Source organism: Pseudopipra pipra, chromosome 3 (assembly GCF_036250125.1).
Source record: "Pseudopipra pipra isolate bDixPip1 chromosome 3, bDixPip1.hap1, whole genome shotgun sequence".
Classification (NCBI taxonomy): domain Eukaryota; kingdom Metazoa; phylum Chordata; class Aves; order Passeriformes; family Pipridae; genus Pseudopipra; species Pseudopipra pipra.
In genome coordinates, this window is record NC_087551.1 from 55899979 (window position 1) to 55912722 (window position 12744).

Consider the following 12744-nt stretch of genomic DNA (forward strand, 5'->3'; position numbering starts at 1 on the left):
TCTGCCCTTCCTCCCGCTGGAGAAGCCGTATGCTACCGTGGTCTGGCTAATAGGGCTGGGCTGCTTCCCAGCAGCTGTCAGCAGGTCCACCAGCCCTGGAACGTACATCTTGTAGGATCACTGCTTCCCAGATAACTTCTTATTGGAGGGACCTCCAGAGATTTCTGGTTTTGCTGAGAGCAGATAAGAACAGCAAAAGTCGTGAACTGTCGAAGCAAAATGGTTTCAAATGGATCTCACAAATTATTTCAGTGTCTATCAGCTTCTCATTATGACAGCATAATTAAAATTATTTTTAAATTTCTTCTAGATATTCCTATTGCCAAACCTCTTCTTGGTCTCAAAATGACTGTCTGCAAGGCAAGAGAATGTGAATGCACCAGGGCATAAAAAAAGATGTGTGTTGGAGGGAGGCATGGGGTAGAAGAGATGGCTGCATTGTCTCATTGCTGGCATGGGAGAGTGCTGAAAAGAGAATAGAAGGGAAATGATGTCTGAACAAACGAAAGGATGCCAAGAAGGGAACAGAACAAGAAGTGGTTACAGGACTGGGATGTTGTGGTGGTATACTAGAAGCTGGCTGGCCCAGAACAGCTATATCTTTGATGTAAATGCAATCACATCACAATTACAGCTCTTTGTTAAGTGAGAACTAAAATGGTCATGATCGCTGACTAGAGACAAAACCGACTACAAACACATGAGCTGGGGATTGCTTTGAGTGCTGTCTGTGAAAATGAGGTGGCTCAAGTATGGTGGAGAACAATAAAAAAATCAAAGAAGCATTTACAGCGTGAACCTGATGTAAGCAACAAAAATGCTTCCTCAGTGATCTGGGAGACAGGACTTCATGTTCACTGCATAAAGAAATAGAATTGAATCAAAGAATCCCAAAGTGGATTATATAATTCCTTTCATAAAGGCAATAAAACCCCAAACCTTCAGATCATCTCAAATATATGCTAAGCATTTGAGTTAAAATCAGTGTAACACAAGAGAAACACATGAAGGCATATCAATCTCAGAGGGAGTAAGGGTGGAAGGAAGCTGATAGAAAACAATGTAAATGACGATTAAAGTGGTGGGAGTTTGGGAGACCAGGCAAAAGAAAAGTTTAGAGACCCTTGAGAGTACAATGAATGCCGGGCAAACAAATAGCAAATATAGGAAAAAGAAGTGTTGACAACAGTGGGGAAATGGTTTCTTTACATGAAGATAATATCTCCATCACCTTGTTCCAGACACTAATGACAGAATCAGTCACAGAAAAACATTTGCACTAAAAGGCAATAATGCACATTTTGTTTCTAAATGAAAAACAGAGGAATTTGACTATCTTAATTTCACAGGAAATGCAGGGAAAAAATTGGTGTTGTATCTCATTTACAAGAAGAAAACTTTTTAATATGTTCTAGATTTTGACCACCAAGGGAAAGGGCATAGTGCTGGGTAATCCAGCTCCTAAAGCTCCCCTGGGGGTCCTCAGGCAGTCCCATGCTAGTACTTCAAGGCTCTTGGTGGTTAACAAGAACATCCCCTGAGGGCTTGGGGGTTTTGGCACTCCTCTGACCTCTCTGAAGTGTTTGGAAATCTACACTACAGAAGAAGAACAGCAAGCAATGGAAATATTAAGCACCAGGGAAAATACTGACAAGGTTGTGATTAAATTATTTTATTACTATACAAATATCTGATTGTGATTTGCATACCATTGATCACAACTGTACCTAGCACATGAAAGTAAATTCTTCTTTTTAGTAGTTCTATCTATTGTATTCCTTTATAAATAAAAAAAGGTTTTTTTACCTGAGATTACAAGTTTCAATTGCAAAGAATAATTCCAGATGGATACTGACATATACAGTGAAAAATTAAACATGTATCAACCAAAGCACATGGCACATTATGCAAACAAGAAGTTAGCACAGTGATTTTTATTCCACTTGTAATGCTTGCAAATAATATCAAATAACTTACAAGTAAGTTTAATATTGAACAAATCTGATGGTGTTGACTGGACATTTGTTTAAGACAACATATATCTTATTCTCGTAGGGAAAAAAATAACATTAATGCTTTAATATAGTGAATGCACTGAAATTTATCATCTTGTTCTTGATCAGCATATTAAAAAAATCACACATCTAATTGTCACCCACTTTGTTTTAAATGGCCCAGATTCAATCAAATCCAAGACACCTAAATCATGCAATTCCATTTATGTAACAAGGACTACTATTGTGAGTGAGGATTACAACCTTGTTTGGGACTGCATGAGTAGCAGTTGGTGCTAAAACATTTGGTAATAATTTTTCCAGAATTTTCCAACTATTCCTGAAAGGACCCAAATGTCACTGGGACCTCAAGTTTTTATGTTTGAAAAACAAACAGAAAATAGCTAATTGTTATGATTGCTATTCTTACATATTTTATACAGGAAACTACCTCCTCCTTTCTTTCCCGTTTTAAAATCTGTTTTATTTCCATTACCTCACTTCAGCAGAAGGAAATCACTTGTAAATTTGATATGTTTATTAGTCCCTAAGAAGAAACTGTTGCACACAAAAATATCTGATACCTATATAAAGTTTGAAACCTAACCTAACCACATGCACTTATTGCATAGAACAATTTTAGTATGCAGACTTCTTTTTTAGCTGTTATTCTAGCAACTTTAGTCAGAGCAGGCAGTTAGGTGTGACACATACAGGAAAAAATTCTGTGGGCCCAATTCTGCAGTCATACACAAGCAAAACTCTCACTGAAATCAAGTCATTATTGGGTCTAGAGAAGGCTTATCTTCGATATTTTATTTTGACACTTTTAAGCCTCTTGTGCAAAATTAAGTCTTTACTTCTTTCAAAACAGGATCATACTAAATTATTAAAAATCTTCTACATCTTAAGCCAAAACATAAGGAGGGTAAGGCATTCCAGTCAGCACAAAGAATACCATGTGACTCTCTCACTTATAAAAGGAGATTCCCAGCCAGCACGTGAAACTAGCTGGACCACTACAAAGCAAGCTAGTATTGATGGATATGTTGTCCCCACAGTTCTAACCAGGAGTCTCTGCCCTAGGGAGCTGAGATGCAGGTTGTAACAGTGGCACTGATTTGGAAGATGCTCAAATGCTTTCTGGTACTCAGAGATTATGCACCATTACCGCTTAATTCTCAAGCCATAAGAACATGTAAGAAATTTGGAATAGTTTTTCTTGGAAGGTCAATAACCTTATTAGCCCCCATCGCATGCATTCAGAAAACCTGTGAATAACAGTACATTTATAAATTACCTCCTCTTCACATACAGACATTCCTCTGGAGGCAAAACTATTGTTTGTGGCAGGTCATGAAAATATGTTACTCTTGTAAATCTTATTGTCTTTAGTCTTGACATGGAAACAAAGATTATTCACATAATGTGGTAGTTTTTAGATAAGGAGTAAATGTCAGATGACTATTCTGCAGCAGTAATCGTGAGTGTGGTTCTCTTCTGCAACACTACACAGAGGACAAGAGATGTTTTTTGTTATGGCTTGAAATAATTTTGATAAAACCACAGGTGGACACGGTGGTAAATGAGTAGGAGTGGTTGACCTCACTGAGTTTTTAAGAAACCTAGCCTTCTACATGAGATCTCAAAAATTTCAGCAACACACAAGATCATTGTAATCACAGTAAATGTATACATTGCAATAAGAAAAATTGTCTTTTCAAAGTGCTCTGGCACCATGCACCGGGTAACGTTAAACTTTTTTTCAAGTGCTCCCACATCGCACATGTAGATTGCGTTCACTTTGAAACCAAAGAGCTGAATCTGAAGCCAAAAAGCAACAACTTCAAGGACAATCCTTAAGAAAACAGAGAAGATATAAAACCCCGTGTAGGATGACTTTTGGAGAATATCTTCCTGTTTGATGCTCTTACATGCAGCATAAAGGTGAAAAAAGGCTCCAGGTACGAGTACAATCACCAGCTGTAAAGCCCAGAATACCTAAAATGTAGCAGAAAGATAGCTGTCAGATCATTTACAACTGCATAGGGACAGTTAAAATGCACACATATTGGAACATTTTGCAAGTCTGTTTTTAACATGTATTAAATGTTTAAACACTTAGATGACAATAAAGGTAAAAATCACTGTTATGTTTTGATTTGAAATTTCAGTTGGTTTCTGAAACATTAGGAGTGTTGTTATGAAGGACAGAAAGCACAAATCCATATTTAGTCACAGATAAAGGGTTATTAAAAGGAATATACTAATGAAAAAAAGATAGGGATAATTAGCCCAGTCAGTTACTACTTCTTATATGGAACACTCATGTTTAAATTTTGCAGTTTATTTTCTTCATATTAGATTTTTGCAATTAAAAAAAAAAAAACAAACAAAAAAAGATAATTACCTGAGGAGTTATAGGCCTGAACTGGTTGTAACAGAAAAGATTAACCTCTCTCTTGTCTGGGTCACAGCTGAAATGCAAGGCCTCATTTCCATAAACAGCAAAGCCCAAAACGCCAAGGAAAAACATTCGAATTGAGCCAAAAAAAAGAGTGTGGAATTGGCCAATTACCGTTGGTGGCCTGAGCTGCAAATCACAGGGTTATTCACCATAAAAACAAAAATGAACACTGTTATTGTTGGAGGTCTACTTGCTCTTTTTCATTATCCAAAATATTTATTTTATTCTACTTGTTTTAAAAGGAGTTTGCCTATGAAGGCTGCTGTAGCTTTCTAACAAAATAACGGCTTACAACACTTTTATTGTTCCCACTAATTTTATATAAACGTTCATTTGTCTAGCAGTTGTCAGTTCATTTGTTTCACTGCCTTTATCTGTATTCCGCTGCTGCAGAACGCGCCAGACGGAGCTGAGCGTTTCGACCCAAAGTCTATTCGTTTTGCTGTTGACATGATGTCAGGTGATGGCAAAGCACGGACCGCCGTTCCACCATCAAACCCGACCATACTTATAACCATACTTATTCCTGCCAATTAAAGTTCAGGTCCCCACAGGGCCATTTACAGCCCCCCTCAAGCCGCCTTCAGCGTCCCGCCCGGCAGCACCGCTGCCCTGTGCCCGGGGGCGGCGGGCGCGGCACGGCTCCCGCGCGGTTTGGGGCCAGACCCCGGCTCCGGGCAGTGCCGTGGGGAGCCGCCCCTGGGTACTCACACATCCCTCCGAGAAGCTCCGGATGTAGTTGGGGGACATGTCTGGGGAAGGTACTCTGCGTGGGCGGCGGCGACCAGAGCCGGAGCCCTCCCTGGCCCCGGCCCTGGCCCCGGCTCGCTCCGCCCTTTGCCCCCGGGCGGGCCCCCGCGGTCGGGCCGGCAGGGGCGCAGCAAAAGCGGGGTCGGTTGGCGCCGGACGATAATCCCGGGCCAGCACCGTCAGCAGCGCTGGCCGCCACCGCCGCCCCCCTGCCGGCTGCGCACCTGCCCCTGCCCCGCTGCCTTACGCCGGCCTTTCACCGCCGCTGTACCGACCATCACCCCGGCCCGGCCCCGGTCCCGGTTAAGAACCCGGCGCATCGCTATCGGGGCTGCCGTCGGCTGGAGGACCCGGCACCCAGCGAGCCGGAACATCCAGAGTTTAATAGCTGCTTTTTAACTTAGTCCAATAAAAAAGAAAGGACACAAAAAGACTTGGAATCCGTTGGTCCACGATTCTGAATTCAAAGAACTAGCAATTGAATTAAATATTATTAACCACTCTAAAATCGCTATTAATAACTTAATGGCTATAATTGCAATTGATAATTTGCCAGCTTACTCAGTATGTGCAATTGAAAGATCTCTAGAAGAGCTAGGCATGTGAGCCCATACGGATGCTAGACACTCCTGCTGGTAAATAGCCTTAAGGATGTACCTCAACTCAGTGGTCTGAACCCAGTGGGAGTTTTACGAGAAGATGGAGAGAGGAAGAAGAAGACAGGAAACCAGTAAGGGGCAAATGCTAACTTGTCAATCACTGGAGCGCAATAGTTTATTTGGTATTTTGGGTGCACAAGAAAGTGAAATCCAGACGACAAATCCAAAGAGGGGCATTTATTCTTTTCCCTCTATCATGAGAGAACCTCCCTTGTAACTGGTGGCAGCGTGACTTCAGGCTGATGTAACAAAAGGCATTATTCCCTCTGTGATGAATGCTCAGAGGCATGGAAGCCTAGGCAGAAGGAGGGAAGAGATGGGAATCACGGTTCATTTTATGCATGGATTTAGCTGTTGTGTGTGTACAAGGTACCTCGATGTGACTGCATTAATGACATCATTAAAATAACTGTAGTAAGACATCAGAACATCCTTTGTAAGGGGAATCTGCCCTGTGTCTGCTGAAGTAGCTCAGTTGCAAAGATGTTGAAAAATGCTCCAATAAGTACATGTTATTTACTACAATTTCTAGTTCAGGCAGTTAATGAAATGTCTGTTTATCTCATGGAGATAAACAGACAAAGGTGCTGTATCAGTAACACCGAGAATGGGTTTCCAAACTTTTAATAATGCAATGTGCTGCTCTGCTCTGCTGCATAGAGTGAATGCTGAGGTTTGCGTATGTGGAATGAACTAAAAGCAATAATGCCTCATAGTGGTATGTAATCTACAATAAAGTACTGTGGTTCCCAGACTGTGTGACTAACCTTCACCAAAATGCAGTAATTGTGATTACAGTGAATTGTTTTTCAGTACATAATATATCTGGAGCTTAATTATCATCCAAAAGTAATTTGAATGTTCCCACAATAGTATGCAATGACTAAATTAGCTCAGCACACTGTGCAGATGTTTAATGTCAGTAATATTTCAATAATTTCATTATTTAAAATGTGAATTGCTATTGAAAACCTGCTGCTGAATATACTTCAAAAATACTTGTTTTAGTATTTATTATGATCTCTTTAAGCAGAAATGTTTATAAATACAATAACAGGAAAACTGAAAATTTCCTAGTTTCTAAATGAAGATAGATCTTTCCATGCTTTTCATTATGCTTGGTATAGTGTAATTATTTGCACATTAATTGATGCACATAAACACACAATAGTCATGAAGTTTGGTCAGCATTTGATTCCACTATAGACAGAAACAATATTTAAGAACACATTTTAGGTAAAAAAGCTGCACTATACAAATGCTACTTTGTATCTTGTTATTTTTAGGTGAGGATCATGTAATTACTTACCTGACTAGATCATCTAATCTAAGACAATCAAATCATTCTCTGTAGAACTTCAGAAACAGCACTATGGAAACTTGAATTTCTGTCCTGTGATAAAGATGCTAAAAGAAGAGTTATCTGGCAATGCCCTGATTTAGTTCTGGGAACACATAAGGAATACAGCTGCACTGAACTAAAAAAAAAAAATAAAATTCTGGAGAGGTCGTCAAATAAACCCAGTACAAACCCCATGAGCGTCTGCACTGAAACCCCCCTGAGTGTGATAAATGTGCCCACAATAAAATCGTCACTTTCTCTGAAGTGGCTCAATACCTACCATGTGAGATCAAGCACAGGAATCCCATTATCTTCACACTAGGAGAAACTAATAGCAATGTTTTTCTTTTGTCATGTGTGTTCAATAATGTGCTTTGCAACACCACATTAGGAGGATAACTTGAGATGGAAGTAGAGTAAGTTGGCATTGTGCAGTCCTTTTGAATGCAGTCTGCTGACAAAACTCAAGCCATTCCGTGGGACTTTGTTGACAGAAAATCAGTATTTGTTTTGAATCTATAGAAGCAGCTGTCTGTTAATTGTCTATCACAAACAAATGGCATGGAAGATGTTGATATCACACTTGTTTCCAAGTCAGTCCTAAGCCTGTCTTTCGACTCAAGTTGGCAACTCAGCTATGTGCTCTTTAACCTTTTAATGAGTTGGAGTCCTACTGAATAATCATAGTAAAACAAATGGAATCTAAATGCATGCATAAAGCTGCAGTTGTGTTTGGAGGGATGAACTGTGTGTTTAACATTAAGCACCCAATTCACTGCTTTAATAGAATGGTTAAATGCAGTGGCCCCTATTACCCTTGTGCCATGAAAGAAACAGCACCGAGAAAATGGCACAAAAAATTGAATTGGTATCAATAAAACAAGTTTTTTTCTGCAAAAAGAGAGGTAGCATGCTAAATATTGGAGAGCAGCTGCTTCTGACAGCTTTCCAGCTTTGTCTAATGTTGGAAGCACCTGAATTTCCATTTTGCTTTGCAGAGTTCCCTGTGTTGAAGCTTAGGTCCAGTGGAGGCCTCTATCAGTTGCGGACTGGTGCCTGCACTTCAGTTTGGATCTGAGATGGAGGTTGCTTCACCTTCTGCTAGGCCAGGAGTCTTAGGAGTCAGGTGACTTCCTCAGATCCTCCTCACTGCTGATTTATGTGTGGCACAAAAAATAGGAGGCAGGATGTAAAGTCTGAGAGCTGAGAGGGGTGGACTAGTGTCTAGGTTTATTGGATAGGGATATGGCTCAGCCATGCCACGCAATATGGGAAGATGTGTCATAAATACAGCTTCTTCCTCACTTTTTTTTAAAATTAATTCAAAGTCAATTTAATCTAAAAAAATTAAGAAATACACATGATGAATCACTAGTATTCTTTTCTACACATGGTTTGCCCAGCCATACAAACTTAACAGGAAGAATTTCTATATTGGTGTTTGTTGGAGCTTTCCAGGCTTGGGAGGCCACAAACTTCTGCTTGTAGCCCAGTGCTCCAGGGATATAGTACTGGTGTTAGACAGAGCCCAGCATTAACCACAGAATGTAGGTATTTCTTCTGTTCCCTGGAGCCTTGAAGAGGAAAGGACTACATGGCACATATCAGACATATTTTATGTTAGTTAGCTTATCCCTGAGCAGCCATAGTTGAACTTAGTGTTTCTCTTTTAAACATATTTAGTTTTCTAGCTTATGCTATTTGTGACATTCTCCACACAAATCCACAATAATTCTTATCTTTAGAATAATTCTTCTCATATCAGCTTCTCCCAGGGAGTGCACTGGCAATGCCTATGAGATGTTTAACTTCCAGTGCTATTTTACTAGTAAAAGAATTGTAGAGGCTTGATGTTTGAATGTCTAATCTTAGAGTTTGAGGTCTGGCCTTAGAGATGGGATCTTAGAAACTGAACAGTTGTCCTCCTTGACTCCAAACATGGAGTATTTCATACCGAGCTAGAGAGACCTCGTCTCCTTCCGTGCCTTTCTTCGACTCTGCCTACTCTTCCCAGCTGCTTCTTGGACCCACTTCTAGCTACCCACATAGGAACAGTTGCAAACCCTGTTATGTATTCTGAAACCTGGGGAAATGATCTATTTCAGTAGCCTCTTGTCCTTTAAATAGAGCCCCTAACTCAAGAAGCTGAAATGAAAATCTCTGCCAAAAAAACCCTCCATCAAAATAAGAAAGCCTCTATTGAGAAGTAACAAGAAAGAAAACAGGAGTTACTTAAGGTTATTGTACATTTGACTGTCTGGAAGAAGTCACTCTCTGTTACAATGCATGCCCACTTTTTCCAGCTGTGTCTGCTGGTCTAAGGTGTGATACTACAAAATTTATTGAAAGGCTTGGTTCCCGTGCTCAGTGTTTAAAATCAAATACTATTTCTTCCTTGGTTGTTGCCATGTTTCTTTTTAATGTGTGACTGATGATCAGGCTTTCAAACATGATCACTTCCAGGGCTGCATTTGAACCCAGTTTTCATTTAATGTGCAAGCACACATACTGAATAAAGTCTTCTTACTGCAGGTAGTTTTGGTGGCAGATATGCTTGAATTTTCATGGGACTACACAAAGCTTGTTGTGATGTGCAAATCTGGAATTAGCCCTGGAATTATCAAGTGCCTTGAGCTGCACAAACGTGGGAAAGAAGTGTTTTTTTCTGTCAGAACAACTTCTCGGTAGAGGGCGTTTGTGAGGTGTGTGGAGTTCCTCATTCCTACATGAACTGATTATGAATCCCTACGTTTGGGAATTACTGATGAAGAGTATTTACCTCTCACGTTTGTGGTTCCTGCCCTATGGTGTTGCATTCCCAGATACACTCCATCTGTGCTGGCTGATTGTGCCTGTGCAGTTTCTTTCTCACTAAGGACACTTACCTGTGGCACTCTCTCCCTTGCTCTTGTGCCAAGTACTGTGTCACAGCTGCATGATGAGATTGTCTCAGGGCTGTAATCTGAAATAAGATCCAAAGACGCAGGTGTACTAATTTTGTTTGAAAAGAGAATGAAGAACAGTTTATGTGGAGATCTGAATTCCGACTGGTTTATGTCAGGGTCTGTGGATCTTCCCCCCAATACCTTTTTGCCTCTGTGGGAAATTATATTCATACTGTTCGAGTGTATTCCCTTGTCTTTACACAGACATCTGTTGAACAACACTAGAAGCATAATCTAAATTTTTGTTTTCTCTGAGCTGGAGTCACTCACTCTCTCCAAAGCTTATTTCCTTGCTGTTCAGAGTTCTGAAAAACGTAGAGTAGATAAAATCAAGTACCGATAAAAATCAAGAACATAAAATCACACTGAAAATGTTTCTAATTCCTTAACCTTAGGAATTACTGTAGACTAAAGGACAGATAAAATTTATTAGGATAGAAGAAATTCTCCTGGAAGGCAGCACTAGGAGTGGTAATATTGTGCAACAAAAAGCAAGGAGTCTCACTTCTCTCCACTCAACCTGCAATAAGCTTCTGCCAACGGAAGCTTTTAAAGTGTTCTTCTGATGATATTCATGCGAAAAGACTCAACTTCCTCTTGTCCCAAATAATATTAAATATATGTTGAATTTAAACTGTTCTCCCAATGGGAAGCATATTGATTGTTCATATATAAACCCATTTTCAAATAAATTAGCAAAAGGATCATACTCTCAGCGTTAAAATTTAGCTCACAGTGTTAAAGACATATATTAGATCCCACAATGGGAACCAAAAAGACTGATTCAGAGCGTTAGCAGAGACCTGAATATTGATGATCTTAGAAAATTTCATATATGCTCAGCAAAGTAGAGGGTCACACCAATTTAGATAAATATCTAAGCCATCAGTAAGGCTGCCTCGGAGGAACTGTAGATGCATTTAACACTGTGTGGAGGAAACTTGATCAGTAACAAGAATCACTTCCAGAGGAGCTCTGTGACAATTCCAATGAGCCGCCTAGTGGTAAAGGTGAAGTCTCTAGCCTGATCTTTTCTGAGGCGAAGCACTGGCTGGGTCTCTAACAAATTATTCAGCATTATATGAGTCAGTAATTTACACAACTTTAACACATATCTTCAGGGATGTGAGAAGAATCACAACGATCAATCAATTGATGCAGAGAGGTGTAACTTTTAAGAAACATTAATGCTTTTTGTTTGATAATCTTAGTAAAAATTTATTTAAGAGAAATCTCTGATTTAATTCCTACACTAGACAGCATGCCATGGACAGACTATGTATCACTGCACATTGGACATGCTTTGCTTCTGATATTTGAGTGGACAGACTCTCCATACACCTGTCATAAACTCACAGAGCTTCAAGAGAACTCTTAATAACATGAATAAGCAAGTTTGCTACAAGCTCATACATACTCCTTTTGAGAAAAAGAAATAAAGGAATAAGTCTGCAGAGCATGTTAATGGCTAATGCTGTTATTCCTCTGCGTTAGTACTTTGTCTTGAAAACTTCAGTTCAGTAGGTCTGCCCGTCTTCCAGCATATGTACACGGCTATGTACATTCATGGCTTCTGCTGGAAACAGATGGAACTGTTTGGAAAGCCTACACACGTGCAGACACTAGGAAGTAAAAGACATTACCTCACTGAAAAGCGAGAAACACTAGGGACAAATGCTACTCTTCAAAGAGGCAAACAACATTCATTCTCCACTGTATTATACCATTTGCATAGTAAGTCACGGATAAAAGACAACACCTGTCTGTCTCCCTTTCCATGTCGAGACCACTATGAAATGCAACTTCGCGAATCAAACCCTGAAACTTTAAACACAGCTGATGCCTTTGAGTAAAATCTATGCAGAACCCACAGCTGGATGTCAGGAATAAAATCGCTTTATTTCCAAGTCCCTCGCTCCCTGTCCCCCTGCGTTTCAAAGCGCCGTGGTTTCACCTGGATAAAATGCTGGAAGACTGGTTTCCGGAGGCGATCCCGCGTTCTGCCCGACGTGGCGGACAGCCCTCCGGTTTGTCGGAGAGCATCTCTCGGGGACTGCTTGCGGAGGGCAGCGGCGGGGGGTGAGGCTCCCCTCGCCCCTCCCGCTCCTCCCGTCGTCTCCATCGCGCTCAGGGGCTGGGACCCCGCGGGACGGCGCCGGCTCCGGGATCCGCCTCTCCCTTTCGCGCAAGATCCACCTCGGCAGCTCGGGGCTGGGGGTGAGGGCACAGGCGCCTGCAGGAGGAGAGGCGGGGCGGCCCCTCCCGGTACCAGGTATAAACCGGGGCTGCGGAGTAAGGAGGGAGCTTGCTCTGCGCCTCGCCCCCGCCCCCGGCGCCGCCGCCCGCAGCTGCGGGCCGAGCAGCGCCGGCGCCGCTGGACAGCGCTGGCGGCCCCGGGGCCGCTGCGGGCGCGGGGAGGTGGCCGGACCGAGCATCCGAGGGCTCTCCTGGGGACGAGGGCAGGCAGCCTCTGTCCTGACGGCGTTCGCTGCCCGCAAGGCTTAGGATCTCTTGCCCACCTGCCCACTGGGACAGGCTTGTGCGAAAAGCTGAGGGGCAGAACATGGGAATTTTTATTTCCCTTCCC

At 41.5% G+C, this 12744-nt stretch overlaps 1 protein-coding gene across 2 annotated transcripts; it reads right to left on the bottom strand.

The window, feature by feature from the left end:
• Positions 1–1656: 1656 nt before the first annotated feature.
• Positions 1657–12592, bottom strand: GJE1 (gap junction protein epsilon 1). 2 transcript variants are annotated; one of them, XM_064649314.1, is made up of 3 exons: positions 5173–12107; positions 4405–4587; positions 1657–3995 (listed from the first exon to the last, which is right to left on the bottom strand). In XM_064649314.1, exons 1-3 carry the CDS (start codon positions 5209–5211, stop codon positions 3600–3602), a joined length of 618 nt encoding a protein of 205 aa, XP_064505384.1. In that variant the 5' UTR covers positions 5212–12107; the 3' UTR covers positions 1657–3599. The 2 variants fall into 2 exon arrangements, with proteins under 2 accessions (XP_064505384.1, XP_064505385.1); XM_064649315.1 differs by lacking the exons at positions 1657–3995; positions 4405–4587 and adding an exon at positions 4634–4987 and having other exon boundaries at positions 5173–12592.
• Between the last annotated feature and the right edge of the window lie 152 nt (positions 12593–12744).